This window comes from Cucurbita pepo, chromosome 6 (assembly GCF_057944985.1).
Source record: "Cucurbita pepo subsp. pepo isolate OVF chromosome 6, ASM5794498v1, whole genome shotgun sequence".
Taxonomy (NCBI): Eukaryota; Viridiplantae; Streptophyta; class Magnoliopsida; order Cucurbitales; family Cucurbitaceae; genus Cucurbita; species Cucurbita pepo.
In genome coordinates this window covers 15,783,078-15,800,974 of record NC_141803.1, presented here as the reverse complement: position 1 = coordinate 15,800,974, position 17,897 = coordinate 15,783,078, and the positions used below count along the sequence as shown (strand labels likewise).

Below are 17,897 nucleotides of genomic sequence, written 5' to 3'. Positions count from 1 at the left end.
ATGAAAAGAAAATCAGTCTCAACAGTAAACGACTTTATAAAGTGAGAGTGGTTTTCTTCATGGTCCGATCTTATGCAATACTCATTGGCATAGGACGTCCCCACTCACATGTCTCACATTGGTTATATCATATACAAAAGTGGGCCGCATCCATAGAATAAGGTACTCAGCCTTATCATTATACTATAGATCATTTTATTCAATAACAAATTTTGCCATCATTATACTATAGATCATTTTATTCATTTTATTCAATAACAAATTTTGCCATCCTGACCATAGGCTTGGTGACAAGCTTTTAGCAACTACAACGATAAGAGCCTAGATGTTAATTTATAATCTTTCTAAAGAAATGTCAGAAGTAGGATTTGAACCCACGCCCTCTTACGAAGACCAGAACTTGAGTCTGGCGCCTTAGACCACTCGGCCATCCTGACAATAGGCTTGCTGACAAGATTTTAGCATCTACAACGATAAGAGCCTAGATGCTAATTTAAACTTTCGGTAAATTTATTTATGAAAGAAATGTCAGAAGTGGGATTTGTACCCACGCCCTCTTACGAAGACCAAAACTTGAGTCTAGTGCCTTAGACCACTCTGCCATCCTGACCATAGGCTTGGTGACAAGCTTTTAGCAACTACAACGATAAGAGCCTAGATGCTAATTTAACTTTCGATAAATTTATGTATGAAAATATGAAAGAAATGTCAAAAGTGGGATTTGAACCAACGCCCTCTTACAAAGACCAAAACTTGAGTCTGGAGATAGACCACTCAACCATCTTGACAATAGACTTGTTGACAAGCTTTTAGTAACTACAACGATAAGGGCCTAGATACTAATTTCGGTAAATTTATATATAAAAATATGACAGAAATGTCAAAAGTGGTATTTGAACCCACGCCCTCTTACAAAGACCAGAACTTGATTCAAGCACTTTAGACCACTCAGCCATCTGACAAGCTTTTAGCAACTACAACGATAAGAGCTTAATACTAATTTATCCATAAATTTACAAATGTTAGAAGTGGGATTTGAACCCACACCCTCTTACAAAGACCAAATCTTAAGTCGGGCGCCTTAGACCACTCAACCATCCTAACATTACACTTATTGACAAGCTTTTAGCAACTACAACAATAAGAGCCTAGATACTAATTTATCCATAAACTTCGAGTAAATCTTGAGTCGGGCGCCTTAGACCACTCGACCATCCTGACATTACACTTGTTGACAAGCTTTTAGCAACTACAACGATAAGAGCCTAGATACTAATTTAGAAACAAGAACGGAATGAGAGCCTAGATGCAACTTGAGTCCCTGAAAGAAAAAATGTCAAAAGTGGGATTTGAACCCACATCGCCCTCTTACAAAGACCCACTCGGCCATCCTAACATTTAGGAAGTAGTTCTGGCTCCTTAGACCACTTGGTCACCCTATTCTAGCTCATTAGACCACTCGGCCATCCTATTCTAGCTCACTAGACCACTCAACCATCCTATTCTAGCTCATTAGACCACTCGCCCATCCTATTCTAGCTCATTAGACCACTCATTTTATTGTGATGACATGCTTTTAGAAAAAAGAGCAAGCTGGAATTAGAGCCTAGATGATAATTTAGCACGTCAGAAGTGGGATTTAAACCCACGGCCTCTTACAAAGACCAGAACTTGAGCCTGACGCTTCATAAATTAATATATTAGTCATTTGTTAAACCATAAATAAGTACCGTGCAAAATATCATACCGTTTGGAGTTCATTAAAAACATTAATTCCCATAAAAGGTTCCTAAGGGACATTTTTGTCATTTTTGCCCTAATTTTCGTGTATGTTCTAAATATATTCAATGCTTTAAAATTATACATATTCATTTATAACTTTATAAATAGGTCTCATAAAATTTCAAGTTATTTATGGCTCATATTTCCATGAAACGTCATAAGGACATCGTAAGGGCATTTTAGTCATTTTACCCCTATCTATGGTTTCGCTCCTAAATATGCTCTTATGTCCATGAAGCCATCCATTAAGTTTCGTACACAGCGGATGTCATTTAGTCGGTCAATTTCGTAACTTATGATTTCCAAGCAAAACATACAATTTAGGTCCACTCGATCATGGTTGTTTGCCTAGTCATTCAATTTTTAGGAAATACCAAAATGGCTACTTACTCACTTGTCATCGGGGCCTCGATTTTCACACCCAAATGCTCAAATCCCTCAAATTTTTCCCGTACAGGACTCGAAGGTGTCAACATTATGGAACAAAAAGGATTTAGGCACGAACCAGTTTAGAAATAGGCTAAATTACCGAACACATTATTAAGAATCATTTTTGAGTGACATGGTCGGTTCAACGAGATGCACTTTCCTTTTTGGTGGCTTAATCATAAGAACTTCGAGGTTAAATGTGCTTTGCTTGGAGAAATTTATGTCGGGAGACCTCTTGAGAATTTTCGTAGCAAATATGTGAGGAGGAAAAAACATGCTGGAATGACTCGTGTTAGTCTGTGGAGATAGTTTTCACTCTTAGAAGCGAGAAGTAAGTAACCTGACAATATTGTCACGGGAATATTAGGGCTATTAAGTGCCAAATCTAGATTTCGAATCTTGGACATGGGTCGTTACGAGTAGAAACTTGAAACCAAACCAAATTATCAACACGAAAAGAACTCTAAAATCCTAAAAGATTCCTTGAAACCAAACCAAATTATCAACACGAAAAGAACTCTAAAATCCTAAAAGATTCCTCCCGCTTTTATTATTTTTAAATATACAACATCTTACGACCCAGATCCACCGCTAGCAGATATTGTCTTAGGTGTAACGACCCAGATCCACCGCTAGCAGATATTGTCCTCTTTGGGCTTTCCCTTTCGGGCTTCTTCCCCTCAAGGCTTTAAAACGCGTCTGCTAGGGGAAGGTTTCCACACCCTTATAAAGGGTAATTTGTTCTCCTCCTCAACCAATGTGGGACATCACAATCCACCCCCCTTCGGGGCCCAGCGTCCTCGCTGGCACTCGTTCCTTTATCCAATCGATGTGGGACCGCCCCCAAATCCACCCCCCCTTTAGGGCCCAGCGTCCTTACTGGCACACCGCCTCGTGTCTACCCCCCTTCGGGGAACAGCGAGAAGGCTGGCACGTCGTCCGGGAACTTGGCTCTGATATCATTTGTAACGACCCAGATCCACCGCTAGCAGATATTGTATTCTTTGGGCTTTCCCTTTCGGGCTTCCCCTCAAGGCTTTAAAACGCGTCTGCTAAGGGAAGGTTTCCACACCCTTATAAAGGGTGATTTGTTCTCCTCCCCAACCAATGTGGGACATCACATTAGGTCTATATTACAACTCTCGATACAATTATTACATGTGAAAGCAATGAAACATCAAAGAAAAAAAAAAGGTAAGTTTTGTGGAACCAAGACGAGTAAGGGAGATTTTACTTCATTTTATCGATTCAAACTTCCCCGAAGGAATATTTTTTAAGTAAAATCCATCGTCAAAAGCTGCCCAAATGCAATTATTAAAGTCGTATCGTTCAGAAAGCCAAAAAACCTGAAATGAAGCATGTCTATTCAAATTATTAAAATTGCACCAAAGCGAAGCATACGCCAAAAGTTCATTTTGAAGCTCCAGTTCAATTGGGCTTGCTTCTCCAAAACGCGTTCGTTCAAATCGTTGTCTTTTGATTTGCAATAAGCATTTAAAACTGAGTTTGTTCGATAATTGTAAATAGTCACCTCCCATTTGCTTTCCGGAACCTGCCCTCTTGTTCTTACATTTTGTCTGCTCGATCCTGCAAAACATGTGTTAATAATAATGCTTGATTCCAAAGCAAGCAATAAGATAAAACCGAAGCTCGTTAGAGGCTTCATTTTTTTTAGATACTCAATGTTCTCTCGTTGATGCTTAATCATGTAGATTTTGGTTCATTATATAGAAAAAAAATGGTTTTTTTAACCATATTTATCCATTTATTTGCATTAAACCCGAAGAAAAATAGATATGATTAACAAGAACGAGGGAATCAAAACAAATCAAAATTTAAAGGGTGTGGTCCAATCTTCAAACATTTCACCCGACACAAAAATAGAAGAAGATCTATAGCAGCCCAAACTCATTAGTCGAATTGTCGGCTTTGACACGTTATGTATCATCGTCTACTTCACGATTTTAAAATGCGTATTTAAAGAGAAGTTTCCACAATATGCAAAATAGTTTTGAGTTTAAATACATAAGAGAAAAAAAATACAAATTAAATAGCACAAAACAAACACAAAACCGTGGAAGCTCTCGATTCTAAGTTTGGCTCTCTATGAGACCTATGGAAGCTCTCGAATTTGGCATGGAAGCTCTCGGATAGCACAAAACTAACACAAAACCATGGAAGCTCTCGAATTTGGCATCCTGAGACATAATATGATTAAGGCGTCCTACAAAGCATGGCATCCTGAGACATAATATGATTAAGGCATCCTACAAAGCATGGCATCCCACCTTGGAGAGGTGTATCACGTTATAGGAGGTCTAGAGTGACTTACGGGTATCACGTTATAGGAGGTCTAGAGTGACTTACGGGTATCTAGCATTTGAGTGTCTTAGTATGATTTAGGGCTTGAGTTGTGTATTTCTGGGAACGAGCCTACTTGACTTGGCTCTTAGCCCTAGGGCATATGTCATAGGTTCACAAGGTTGTGCTTTTCGGCTCTAAGGGTTTATCATAAAGACTTAAACCACGGCCTAGGCACATGTAAGTTCATAAGCCCTAGTCCAAGCATACAACTAGAACCTTACTGCAATGAGTTCAAATGAAAGCCTAAATACTAATTATTTTAGTAAACAAATGCCAAAAGTATGATTTGAACTCGCACCCACTTATGAAGAGTGCAATAATGATTTTAGCATAGGATTTGAACCCATGTCCCCGGAACTTGAGTCTGACGCCTTAGACCCCAACTAGAACCCATGTTCTGTTACGAAGACAGAAACCAATCGACCATCCTGACAATAGGCTTGCTGACAACGATAAGAGCCTAGAACCCATGCCCTCTTACGAAGACCGGAACTTGAGTCTGGCGCCTTAGACCAATCGGCCATCGTGACAATAGGCTTGCTGACCACGATAAGAGCGTTGAGGGATTTGAACCCATGCCCTCTTACAAAGACCAGAACTTGAGTCTGGTGCCTTAGACCACTCGGCCATCCTGACAATAGGCTCGTTGACAAGCTTTTAGCAACTACAACGATAAGAGCCTAGATGCTAATTTAATTTAGGTATGAAAATATGAAAGAAATGTAAGAAGTGGGATTTGAACCCACACCTCTTACAAAGACCAGAACTTAAGTTTGGCGCCTTAGATCACTCGGCCATCCTAACAATAGGCTCGTTAACAAGCTTTTAGCTAGATGATAATTTAATTTAGGTATGAAAATATGAAAGAAATGTCAAAAGTGGGATTTGAACCCACGCCCTCTTACGAAGACCAGAACTTGAGTCTGGCACCTTAGACCACTCGGCCATCCTGACAATAGGCTTGCAAACAAGCTTTTAACAACTACAACAATAAGAGCGTAGATACTAGTTTATCCGAGTAAATTTATGTACGAAATTATGAAAGAAATGTCATAAGTGTGATTTGAACCTACGCCCTCATACAAGGACCAGAACTTGAGTCTGGCACCTTAGACCACCTTGATTGTATTTCTTGACCTCAATAATGGAGCTACTTACTGAGTATTTTTTAATACTCAAACCACGTGGTACTTATTCTTCCGGTAAGGACATGGCACCCGGATGATGGTGTTGTTGTGTAGGTCATGGAAATAAAATCAAGATAGTTACATTCACAGTTCGGTTGTAGCTCTTAGGCTAGATCAAGGCGTATCCATTTCTTTTAGACTTTATAGGTATTTTACTCATTAAGCAGTCGAGCAAGAGTTCTATGGTCACAATTTGGAGAGAACCCCACGGATGACCGATGTTTTGGACGTAAATTCATGAACTCATTCAGACCAGAGGTAGTAGAAACTTCACTCTTCGATATCCCCTTTCAAATATGACCTTCTGTTGAGTACCCAATTTCCTATTCCTTCAATCTCAGGTATGCTACCTCAAAAGAATCAGATCGATCGAGTGTTAACTTTACATCGAACATGTCGGTTCTCAAATTTCTTTCGTATAATTTAGCTTAAAATAAATTCTAATTGCCCCCCACAAAATCCCATAAATTTCATTTTGGGGCTTAAATTGCCCATTCATTCCCATGCTTCCACGTGTCCACTTTTTATCTAATTCAATCAAAGGCCCTTTGCACCACAGCAACGAGATAACCCTTCAATTTTCAGCCGTTGATCTCTCATTTTACTTCAATCCAAGCCGTCCATTTCCACCACATGATCCTTAGCCTTCCCTTAGGTTTCAATTTACCACAAACCATTTCTCAAATCCCCAGAACGAACGGAAAACTCAAATTCCTCTCTAACGGACTCATCAATGGCCGCTCTTCACCAAACCGCCGCCTCACTCCAGGCCAAACTCCTTCCAACAATCCGAATCTCCCGGACCACTCCGGCAAACCTCTCTTTCTCCGCCACTTTTCCTTCTGGAAGACTCCGCCTCGGCCAATACCGCTCTCACGGCGGCGCTAGAATGTCCGCCTCGGCTGCTGGAAGCTACGCTGCGGCGTTGGCCGAAGTCGCTGCGTCTAACAACACGCTGGATGCAACAAGCGGCGATGTCGAGAAGATCGAGAGCGTATTCGCGGATTCGCAGGTGTTCGATTTCTTCGCGAATCCGACGATTAGCATCGAGAAGAAACTTGCGTTGGTGGATGAGATCGCGGCGTCGTCGTCTCTACTGACGCATACGGCGAATTTCTTGAAGATCCTAGTGGACGCGAAGAGAATCGATATCGTGAAGGAAATCGTGACGGAGTTCGAATCGGTTTACAACAAAATTACGAACACGGAGCTTGCGGTGGTGAGTTCGGTTGTGGCGTTGGAGCAGCAGCATTTGGCGCAGATCGCGAAGCAGGTGCAGAAATTGAGTGGAGCTAAAAATGTGAGGATCAAGACGCAGATTGATCCGAGTCTGGTGGCTGGATTCACAGTCAGGTTTGGAAATTCTGGATCGAAACTCATTGATTTGAGCGTCAAGAAACAGCTTGAGGAAATTGCTTCTCAGCTTGATCTTGGTAATATTCAACTGGCTGTATAAATTTGTAATGCATTTTGTGAATTCTTTTTTGTTGAGTGGTGATTATTGGATCTATATATTTGATGTAACTTATTCGAATTTTTTGGAATCCTTAATTCCTCAATTGTGTTAACTTTTTGGCCGGAGTTCCTCTTTTGAACGTTGATATTACAACATAGTTTCATAACATAATCATATGGTAGTATAATTTATAACATAGCACGACTAGTACTATAGAAAACATTAGATCATAGCATAAACATAACATAACACACATCAAACAATCATAAAACATGACACGTTCAAGGTCACAGAACACATGACATCGGGTTAAGTTTACTCTTGAAATCTAATTCTATTAAGGAGTCACATGGCATCGGGTTAAGGCATAATAATTAAATCAACTTTTGGCTTAAAAATAATTTAACTTGACCAAATAGTGATTCTATTGACCTCAAATGCTTATGAAACTATCATAAAACGACTATCAAAGAGTCAAAAGGGGTCTAGAGCGAATTGACCCAAGTCGGATCAGTCGAGTTGGAGCGGGCGGTCAAAGCATGGATGCTCCAACTGGCCTTGAATCGAGATGAAACGAAACAATTGTCATGACTCAATAGGCCAAGAGAACTTCCCACTTTCTTTTTTCTTTCTAATTTTTGGTTGTTATACTGTGCACATTTAAAAGAAGCCTTGGTGTCTAAAAGTATCTTAAATTTGGAATAGCTCGAGTGTTTGTCTATTTAGAGAAATTTGTAATCTTTGACATGCATTAGGTCGGTCACGTATTTGCCAAGCATGGATACATGGAATACGTTATGCAACGTAGAGAGGGACAGTGGTAGGGTTAATCTACATACACGGGTCTGATTCAATCTAGAATGTCGAAAGATCCAATTAAGCATGAGATCAACTTTTCCAATCGTCTAAACCCCAAAACGCCTTTCATTGGAGACATTTTCAAGAATACATTACCACCTACCTCGTGACCCAGCACACCAGGGCCGTTTTTGTGTAAGTATAAAGTTTTGAATAACGTCACACCAATAGTCGTTTAATATCTATGATTGGAAGCGATTTTAACTTAAAATTCCAACTATTTATGAGACCGAGACATTGCTACTACTAATATTGATATCACATAGTCTCCCTATCTGTTATAGGGTCGAGACTTTAACCAAAGTAATATCTGTAAGCTTGTGAGTGCAACAACCACCACTACTCGAATGACGGTGTGACCTTATGTTATCTGTGATAACCACTACTCGAATGAGGTAGCATGCTAACCTTTTGACGTTACCTTAGTACTCTAGCTAGTCATCTCTCCGTAACATCATTAAACTCTACTAACCTTCATGTATCATCTAGCATATCTTTATACTAAGATTGAGACCAGCCAATTCCTTAATTTCAGAAAGCTCTTCTCACAGTCTCGTTGTAAGTGTGAGTTATGCTCGTGTGAATCAACTGAGTCAAACTCGAAACATTCGAATAAACCTTCGACATCATCACAATGAGTGAACTTACAACTTTATGTCACTGAACAAGTTTAGACCAACTACAAACTGTTCCTCGTTAAAACTGGTTCGTTAGACCACATTCTTTAACATTGGGTGTCCAAGAAAAACACTTGTTCATCCAAGACTCGAGTCTAGATTATGACTTGAATCTATCTCGACTCGTATAGCTCCACTTCTCATGTACACAATCATCTCTGTCGCGTAGCTCAAGTACTATATGAAAAAGAAAAGTAGCATAAATGAATATAAAAAATACTGGCTCTTGTAATATAACAATACACCTATTATACTGAAAACTATAGCATACAAAATGTCAGGATGGCCGAGTGGTCTAAGGCGCCAGACTCAAGTTCTGGTCCTCGTGAGAGGGCGTGGGTTCAAATCCCACTTCTGACATCTTTTCATTTTTTTTTTTCATTTTTTCATAGATATTAAAACCATCATCGATAAATTCACGACTTACTTTTATTCATTGAATTATTCACTTCCAAATCCTCCGATCGACGATTCCATCGCTAATCGAATCGCTGCCGGAGACGCCATTCAAAGGCCTGTGTCCGCCATTAAAGAGCTTGTCGAAAACAGCCTCGACGCCCAATCCACCTCCGTCAATGTCGTTGTCGAAGACGGCGGCCTCAAACTGGCCATGGCATCCGTGTCTGTTTCTTTCTTAGGTCGAATTTAAGGTAACTGAATTTCGATATAAGCTACATTCACAATCGTCTGAATATTGTGTGGATTGAAGTTTTTTGTATTAAATTTCTAGGAATGAAAGCCGTGTTATCAGATGAGGGTTTTAAGATTCTAATGAACCTTGTGAAATTCATTCAAAGACACTTTTGTATGAATACTGCGTAATTTCAAGTTTCTGTGATTGGCAGATTTAGTTTTGTTGGATGTCTTGTTAGGAACCACGAATCTCGATAATGGTATGATATTGGCCCCTTTGAGAATAAGCTCACGTGGCTTTATTTTTGGTTTCTCCAAAAGGCCTCATACCAACTGAGATGTATAAATCCATCAACAATCCTCCTCTCGAACAACGTACACCATAGAGTCTCCCTTAAGGCCTATGGAACCCTCGAACAATGTACACCATAGAGCCTCCCTCGAGGTCTATGAAGCCCTCGAACAACCTCCTCTTAAAATCGAGGCTCAACTCCTTCTCTAGAGCCCTCGAACAAAGTACACCATTTGTTCGACACTTGAGTCACTTTTGACTACACCTTCGATGCTCACAACTTCTTTGTTCTACACTTACGGATTCTATTGACATGACTGAGTTAAGGACATGGCTCTGATACCATGTTAGGAACCACGAACCTCTACAATGGTATGATGTTGTCTACTTTGAGCATAAGCTCTCGTGACTTTGCTTTTGGTTTTTTCAAAAGACCTCATACCAATGGAGATGTATTCCTTACTTATAATTCGTTTACTCACATCCTCCTAAGTCGTTTTGTCATTCATCATAATAACATCAGCTTTTCTTGCAGAAAGGTTATTTGAAGAATTAGTCAACCTTGCATGTTTTTATTACTTTGGTATTGCTTTCGTGGTCAGATGTCTTGGTGGTTTACAATGGGCTATCTGAGTTGAGCTATGCTGGTTATTATGTTTATTAGCATGAGCTATGCCATTCATCATATAATCAATTTGTGAGTTCTTATTTTATATAGTGTGGATATTTTGTTGTACTTTCCCAAGGAAGGGTTGTTCTAGTTTTTTTTGGTTCTGCCTAAGCCCACCACTAGCAAATATTGTCTTTTTTGGGTTTTCCGTTTTGGGCTTCCTCTCAAGATTTTTAAAACGCGTCTGCTAAGGAGAGGTTTCCACATCCTTATAAAGAATGCTTTGTTCCCCTCTCCAACCAATTTGGGATCTCACAATCTACCCCCTTTTGGGGCCCCGCGTCCTCGCTAGCACTCATTTCTCTCTCTAATCGATGTAGGATCTTACAATCCACCCTCCTTTGGGGACTAGCAAAAGACCCAATGTTCTCGCTGACACTCATTCCTCTCTTCAATCAATGTGGGACCCCCCAATCCACCCCCTTTCGAGGCCTATCATCCTTGCCGCCATACTGCCTCATGTCCACCCCCCTTCGGGGCTCAACCTCCTCACTAACACATCGCCCTTGTTTGACTCTGATACCATTTGTAATAGTTCAAGCCCACCGCTAGCAGATATTGTCCTCTTCGGACTTCCCCTCAGGGTTATTAAAACGTGTCTACAAGGAAGAGGTTTCCACACCCTTATAAAGAATGTTTCGTTCCAACCAAAAATATAGGTAAGTTTTTTTGTTAGGCTATGGAGCCTGTTGCTTAGTTATAGCTTAGTCAACAGAGTAATAAATTGTCATAAATAGTAAATAACTATGTATGGTAAAAAGCTATATCTAGTCTTATATCTGGTAAAACTATATATAGTAAGCTAAACCATATATTCTTTATCCTGTTCTTTGTGTTCATCTAGATCGAGTGTGTGCGTTGTTGTGGGATCCTAACAACTTTCTTGTAGTCGGGTACTTCGGTTTGCTTGATATAAGGTACCCATTGTTTCTGCACTCCAAACAGAAGAAAAGAGATGAAATGTTAAGTGTGGACTATATATATATATGTGCACTCCAAGCATGATAGATTTATGTCATACATTAGTTGAGCAAAGTGAATATGAGTCCATTTTCGGGAATTCAAAAGCCAATCAAGCAACGATTCTTATTCAATACATCTTTGAGGACTACATTATCTGCCTTAGTCTTTATACCGTATACTTGATTATTCTTATAATTTGTAGATTGATTGGGATGATGAGAAAATTTGTTTCTAGTCGATTTCAGCTGCCATTGGGAATTTCTAGGCTATGTGTCACAATCACCCTTTTCTTGGCCGTGGATTTGGTGATTGTGTGGCACCCACTCTCAGTATTGAGTGAGTCAAGCCAACTTAGGATTGCGTTGCCTATGGCTGGGCAACGTATACTCAAGTCTCTAGCTCTGATTTGAGAAGAAGGTTTTAGAAAACGGGGTAGAGAGATTTTGAAAGAGAGTTCGAAAGCAAGGTTGAGAGAGATTGAAAACGATGTTATATGGCATACAAGCAAAAGGCAACACAATGGCTTAAGTAGCATATAACTTTTCGGGTAGGGAGAATTTGACAACTAATCGCATCCCCCTATAGTACATTTTGAGGTGATTCAGGTCTAGCAGGCCTAGATGTGATTTCACTGAACGGTCATACAAAATCAGGGAGGAGTTGACAACTAGTCACACCCCCTATAATATATTCTGAGGCATTTCATGTCTATCTAGCGTAGACATGATTTTGCCAAAATGTCCGACACTTTTAGAACACCGGATTCCTAATCTTCCTCATCCTGCCTATTTGAGTTTAAAACGTATTTCTTTCTTAAATGTGCAACGTTTTTGGCTATTAAAGCGAACCTTTTACTACACTTTGTTTAACTTTAATGTGGTTTGAAAACGCAATGCTACTTTAGAACACCTGAACCCCTCTCCCCGGAAAGCTTATGATGTCTAGTAGCAGGGCGTTGGGGCTTGTTTTTTAAGTGAAAAATTCAGTAGTCTCAACGCCGGCTGAAAGTGTTGTAATTTCGCATATCCTATATCCTTCTGCATACAAAATAGCCTTGGATGATGATTTTGGGTGCATTTATAGGTGGTTATGAGGTGGTGATGGACAATGAAATTGACTATGGAGTACCATTGGAGGTAGAAACTGTGAGATCCCACATCAGTTAGAGAGGGGAACGAAACATTTTTTATAAGGGTGTGGAAACCTCTCCTAGTAGACATGTTTTAAAAACCTTGAGGGGAAGTCCAAAAGGGAAAACCCAAATAGGATAGTATTTGCTTGCGGTGAGTTTTGGCTGTTACAAATGGTATCATAGCTAGACACCGGCAGTGTGCCAACAAGGACGCTGGGCCCCGAAGGGAGTGGACATCGTGCGGTGTGCCAGCGAGAACGTTGGGCCCCGAAGATAGGTGAATTGTGAGATCTCACATTGATTGGAGAGAGGAACGAGTGATTGCGAAAACACTCTTTATAAAGGTGTGGAAACCTCTCCCTAGTAGACGCATTTTAAAACCTTGAGGGAAGCCCGGAAGGGAAAGCCCAGAGAGGACAATATCTACTAGCGGTGGCCTTGGACTGTTATAAATGGTATTAGAGCCGGACACACTGGGCGGTGTGCCAGCGAGGACGCTGTGCCCTGAAGGGGGTGGACACTGGGTGGTGTGCCAGTGAGGACGTTGGGCCCCAAAGACGGGTGGATTGTGAGATCTCACATCGGTTGGAGAGAGGAACGAGTACCAGCGAGGACATTGGGCCCCAAGGGGGGTGGATTGTGAAATCCCACATTCATTGGAGAGGGGAACAAAGCATTCTTTATAAGGGTGTGAAAACCTCTTCCTAGTAGACACGTTTTAAAAACCTTAAGGGGAAGCCCGGAAAGAAAAGTCCAAAGAGGACAATACCTGTTAGCGGTGGGCTTGGGCTGTTAATAAATGGTATCAAAGCCAAACACCGGGCAGTGTGCCAGCGAGGACGCTGGCCCCAAAGGCGGGTGGATTGTGAGATTCCACATCGAATGGAGAGAGGAACGAGTGTTAGCAAGAAACGCTAGGCCCCGAATGGGGGGGGGGGGGGGGGATTATGAGATCCCACATTCGTTGGAGAGGAGAAAGAAACATTTTTTAAAATGGCGTGGAACCCTTATACAAATCTTGAGGAAAGTCCAAAGAGGGCAATATCTACTTGCGGTGGGTTTAGGCTGCTACAGAAACTATAGGGGCTCAACGTGAATGGTCAATACAGCACGTACTCGTTCCATTAATGAAACTGATCTTCGAGCCTCTTCTTTCTCGGACCGAAAATGAAACTTTCATTCGGGTAAGTGGTCTTCTCTTTTAACTACCCCCAAAGAGAAGTCAAAGCTACTATTTAGAAGTCTAGGGATCCCATATAGATTGAGTTGAAAAACGTTTGATGCCTGTGTCACAATGATCATGAAATCCACACACTGGGCAGTTTTCCCATGGTTCAAAAAATCTTATTGTTCTTCAAAGAAATCTTCAACGGAAGTTCCAGAATTAGGACTTTTAATTTCATTGAATTTGTTGACAAACGGTGTTTTTAATGCTTGAAATTTGAAAATAGTCACAGTGGCGGCATTATGAAAACCCAAGTCAATTATACATCTAATAATGCCTGTAGAGATTGAATAGATATTAGGATTAATTGACCATCCTTTTGAGACTTTTTGTCATAACTACCTGCCAAGTGCTTCATTTGTTGACCATAACCTACATTTAATGTGTGTGCTTTTGCTTGTTTGGAAAACTTGATGGTCTATATATATTTATTAAATGTGTTGCATTGACTTTACAGGTTGCATCGTTCGAGAAACTTTACGAGATCTTTGAGAGATACTGAGGTTTGTAACAGCCCAAGTTTACCGCTAGCAGGTACTGTTCTCTTTGGGCTTGGGCTTTCCCTTAAAGTTTTTAAAACCGTCTGTTAGGGAGAGGTTTCCACACCCTTGTAAAGAATGATTCGTTCTCCGCTCCAATCAATGTGGGATCTCACGACCCTTCAGAGCCCAGTGTCCTTGTAGCACTCGTTCTGTTCTCCAATCTATGTGGGACCTTCCATCCACCCCCTTCGGGGCCCAGCGTCCTTGCTGGCACACTGCCTCTTGTCTACCCTCCTTTCGGGGCCCAGCCTCCTCGTTGGTAGATCGCCCAGTGTCTGACTTTGATACCATTTGTAATGACCCAAGTCCACTACTAGTAGATATTGTCCTTTTTGGGCTTTTTCTTTCGAGCTTCCTCTCAAGGTTTTTAAAATGTGTTTGCTAGGGAGAGGTTTCCACATCCTTAGAAAGAATCATTCGTTCTCCTCCCTAATCGATGTGGGATCTCATATATTGAGGGAGCTTCATCTATACGAGGCTGCTTCTAAAGATATGACCTATCTCATTTTGTAGCTATGACTCGTCTTTTTCGCCTGTAATCTATATTCTTACCATTTTGTCTGAATATTAAGCCTTTTGTAGCTATGACTCGTCTTTTTCGTTGACTGCTTTCTGAATATTCTTTCCATTTTGTAGCTATGACTCGTCTTTTTCGTGGTTTTCGCCTTTGATGTTCTTTGGCAAACATGGGTTCATATAAAGACTTAGAAAGTTAGTTGCCTCGCTAGCTAACCTTCTCTTGCCTGGCTAGCTTTGCTACTGATAGAACAGTGTTGTTATAGTTAGTGGCAAACTTGCTTCGGAGAAAAACAAATTAGTAGCTTATATGTTATGGGAAGGTTAATTTTTGAAGATGTGATATAACTACTCAATATCCTTACATTAAGTTAATAGCATTAGAGCATTTATGTAGTGGAATCCATTTTGAAGTTGATAAATGCATTGCTTGAGAAGATATAGGCTCGAAAAGCATGTTAATAACCTCCACCGCCCTTCTACCCTAAATACTTAGCTAAAATGTCTAACATTTTTAGTACTAACCAATTCATTCGGGCGAGACAGATGTTTGTGTTAACTTTCAAAGTCGTTTATCATTGTTGGACGGAACAGTCGGTTATCATTGTCAACTTTCAAAGTTTGTGACAACACATCCCATCATTCCTTGACGGTTCATAACGAATTCAAAAAAACATAAAATTTAGCGGACGAAACAGATCAAAAGCATCGAAGTTTATCATTATCGTCGAAGGGTTTGAAAGAATGTTGAATGAATTCAATTTAATTTGAACAAATGCTCTACATTGATGACTCAGTTGAAGATCTAGAGAGGGTTGTAGGCGCCAAACAAGCAGCCAAGGCCCTCTCCAAACAATTTACAATATCCGTCATAGAAGGCCTATGCCTTCCTTCCGTAATAACACAATCAGCCGCTAAATACCCCACATACTTCACTGCCTCTATCTCAAACGGCGTTGGCGCCGGCACTCTCAAATCCAACACCCTATGAATCTCATCTCTCACAATGTAGGGCACCACCACATCCACCACGTTCCTCGGCACCCCGTTCTCGTTCTTGTGAATCGCCTTACACCCCGACAACAGCTCTAACAATACAACCCCAAAGCTATACACGTCACTCTTCGTCGTAAGCTGTTGCAACCTATAGTACTCTGGATCCATATACCCCACTGTTCCAGCCGCACGTAACGACAAGTGCGATGCATCATCGTCTGGCCCCATCAGTGACAGTCCAAAGTCCGAGACCTTCGCCGTCCATCTATCGTCGAGGAGGATATTCGACGACTTGATATCGCGGTGGATGATTGGTGGGGAGAGGTAATCATGGAGATACTGTATTCCTCTAGCAGCGTCAAGTGCAACAGCAATACGACGAGCCCAGGAAGCAGAAAGCGACGAGAATGGGAGCTTGTGGAGATGGTCGTGGAGTGTGCCGTTGCTCATGAATTCATACACTAATACTCTCTCGTGGGTGTCGTCGAAGAAGCCGAGAAGACGTACGAGATTCTTGTGGCTAATGCGAGACAATGATTCGAGCTCGTTAAGGAAAGCGTTGTCTTTGTCTTCTTGTCTCTTTGTCTCCCACATTGGAGAGAATTCAGCTCGTTTTATAGCTACTTCACGACCATCACTCAACACACCTCTATAAACCGATCCAAAGCTTCCATTCCCAATTTTGTGTTCTTCAGAGAAATTATTCGTTGCTTCAAGAAGAGTTGAAAGTGGATAGTCCTCCAATTGGCCCAATTGCCCACCATTTCCCAAGCTAATCAAATGGCTCAATCTCTTCTCCAACACCTTCTTCCGACCGGCCGCCGTGTCACCGCCACCGCCACCGCCGCCGCTAGTTCCGACAGGATCCTCCATTGGGCCAGAATCATGAACACGACAGACTCTGTTTTTACAATATTTGTACACAAAAAAGGAACAAATGAGTACTAATGACAAGCTCCCAACGCAGCCCACTACAAGTAGAGCCACCATTCTGCCACTCCACCGTTGGCCGGAGGAGTGATGGGAAAGGTGCGGCGGTGCGGCGGGGGACGGCGGCGGAAGAAGAGGAGGTCTTTCTTCACAAGGCTTGCAAATCATGGTTGTTTGAGTACAGAATTGAGCTGTGTTAGCTAATGGGCCACATGGGCATTCCGATCTACAAGAACCAGGTGGAACAAAATCAAAAACAGAGAACAAATTCCGGTTGAAAATTTCATTTCCCCAACAGAGTAAAGAGAAATTCCGTCTCAAAACACCACAAAACACGTTTTTCTTCGCCTCAATCGCAGTAAAAAACTCCCCTTTTAACCTCTCCGGCAAGGTAAAACTCTTTTCACCCCAACAAACCGCCGTCCCATTCAACCGGAGACCACAGCTCCGATTATCCCCCAAAGCCAACAATTTAAACTCTCCGGTCGGAATCTCTCCGGCTCCCATCCCCCAACATGCCAGTTCATTCCTCAAATCAATCCCACATACATGCCGGAACCCAGCAGCAACCGCCTTGTAGCCGCTGCCGCCGAAGGCGGCAGCGGCGGAATTCCCAGTTCCATCGCAACGAATCTCGCCGGCGACAGAGAGACCACAAACGAAATCACCACCGACAGCAATGGACAAGAAATCAAAAGTGAAATACCGAGTGAACCGCCGCCATTGCCAACATTGAAGGCGATTAGTGGCGTTAACAACTCCACAAATGTGGGAATTTCCAGCTCGAAGCTCCTTCAAATTCGGGCCATTATAAACCACTCTGGGTTCCATGTTTGTTCCATTTACAGAGTATCTCCAACAAACAAGGACGGATTTGGCGGCGGTCGGAAAATCTCTCAACCCACAAAAGAACCCATCTCCGGCGACGATCCCGGAGTAAGAATCATTGGGTCGGAAGGGAATTTGAATCCCAGAAGGAAAACTAGAACAATTCAAAGAAAATCGAGAATTCAAACTACAAATCAGAGTTTGATTTCCAGTTTCAGAAATGGAAACAGAGGATAAAGAAGAAACGATGGTGAAGAAACAGGGGAAGAACAGGAAAATCCATAGAAAACCCATAGAAATCTCATGAGGATGAAGAACAGCAAAGGGAATTTGATGATCAATGGAAGCTTTTGATTTTGATTTTGATTTTGATTTTGATTTTGATTTTGAGAGTCAAAATGTTTATAGGTGATATGA

General features: G+C 41.4%; 2 protein-coding genes, 1 long non-coding RNA gene and 6 other non-coding genes across 9 annotated transcripts; 3 read left to right on the top strand and 6 right to left on the bottom strand.

The window, feature by feature from the left end:
* Window positions 1-353: 353 nt before the first annotated feature.
* Window positions 354-437, bottom strand: TRNAL-CAA (transfer RNA leucine (anticodon CAA)). Its single transcript has one exon. It is a non-coding gene; the product is annotated as a tRNA-Leu (tRNA).
* An 89-nt stretch (window positions 438-526) lies between these two features.
* Window positions 527-610, bottom strand: TRNAL-CAA (transfer RNA leucine (anticodon CAA)). Its single transcript has one exon. It is a non-coding gene; the product is annotated as a tRNA-Leu (tRNA).
* A 410-nt stretch (window positions 611-1,020) lies between these two features.
* On the bottom strand, window positions 1,021-1,104 carry TRNAL-UAA (transfer RNA leucine (anticodon UAA)). The gene has a single exon. It is a non-coding gene; the product is annotated as a tRNA-Leu (tRNA).
* A 4,192-nt stretch (window positions 1,105-5,296) lies between these two features.
* On the bottom strand, window positions 5,297-5,379 carry TRNAL-UAA (transfer RNA leucine (anticodon UAA)). The gene has a single exon. It is a non-coding gene; the product is annotated as a tRNA-Leu (tRNA).
* Window positions 5,380-5,445: 66 nt separating this feature from the next.
* On the bottom strand, window positions 5,446-5,529 carry TRNAL-CAA (transfer RNA leucine (anticodon CAA)). The gene has a single exon. It is a non-coding gene; the product is annotated as a tRNA-Leu (tRNA).
* Window positions 5,530-6,429: 900 nt separating this feature from the next.
* On the top strand, window positions 6,430-7,334 carry LOC111796555 (ATP synthase subunit delta, chloroplastic). The gene has a single exon (XM_023679228.2). It carries the CDS (start codon window positions 6,496-6,498, stop codon window positions 7,216-7,218), a length of 723 nt encoding a protein of 240 aa, XP_023534996.2. The 5' UTR covers window positions 6,430-6,495; the 3' UTR covers window positions 7,219-7,334.
* A 1,695-nt stretch (window positions 7,335-9,029) lies between these two features.
* On the top strand, window positions 9,030-9,113 carry TRNAL-CAA (transfer RNA leucine (anticodon CAA)). Its single transcript has one exon. It is a non-coding gene; the product is annotated as a tRNA-Leu (tRNA).
* A 76-nt stretch (window positions 9,114-9,189) lies between these two features.
* On the top strand, window positions 9,190-14,827 carry LOC111796748 (uncharacterized). The gene is made up of 2 exons (XR_015421314.1): window positions 9,190-9,403; window positions 14,126-14,827. It is a non-coding gene; the product is annotated as an uncharacterized LOC111796748 (long non-coding RNA).
* Window positions 14,828-15,423: 596 nt separating this feature from the next.
* On the bottom strand, window positions 15,424-17,897 carry CCR4 (CRINKLY4 related 4). The gene has a single exon (XM_023680612.2). It carries the CDS (start codon window positions 17,772-17,774, stop codon window positions 15,507-15,509), a length of 2,268 nt encoding a protein of 755 aa, XP_023536380.2. The 5' UTR covers window positions 17,775-17,897; the 3' UTR covers window positions 15,424-15,506.

Excerpts from the sequence above, each read along its gene's own strand:
- CCR4 (XM_023680612.2), bottom strand. The coding sequence starts at position 17,774 with ATGGGTTTTCTATGGATTTTCCTGTTCTTCCCCTGTTTCTTCACCATC.
- LOC111796555 (XM_023679228.2), top strand. The coding sequence starts at position 6,496 with ATGGCCGCTCTTCACCAAACCGCCGCCTCACTCCAGGCCAAACTCCTT.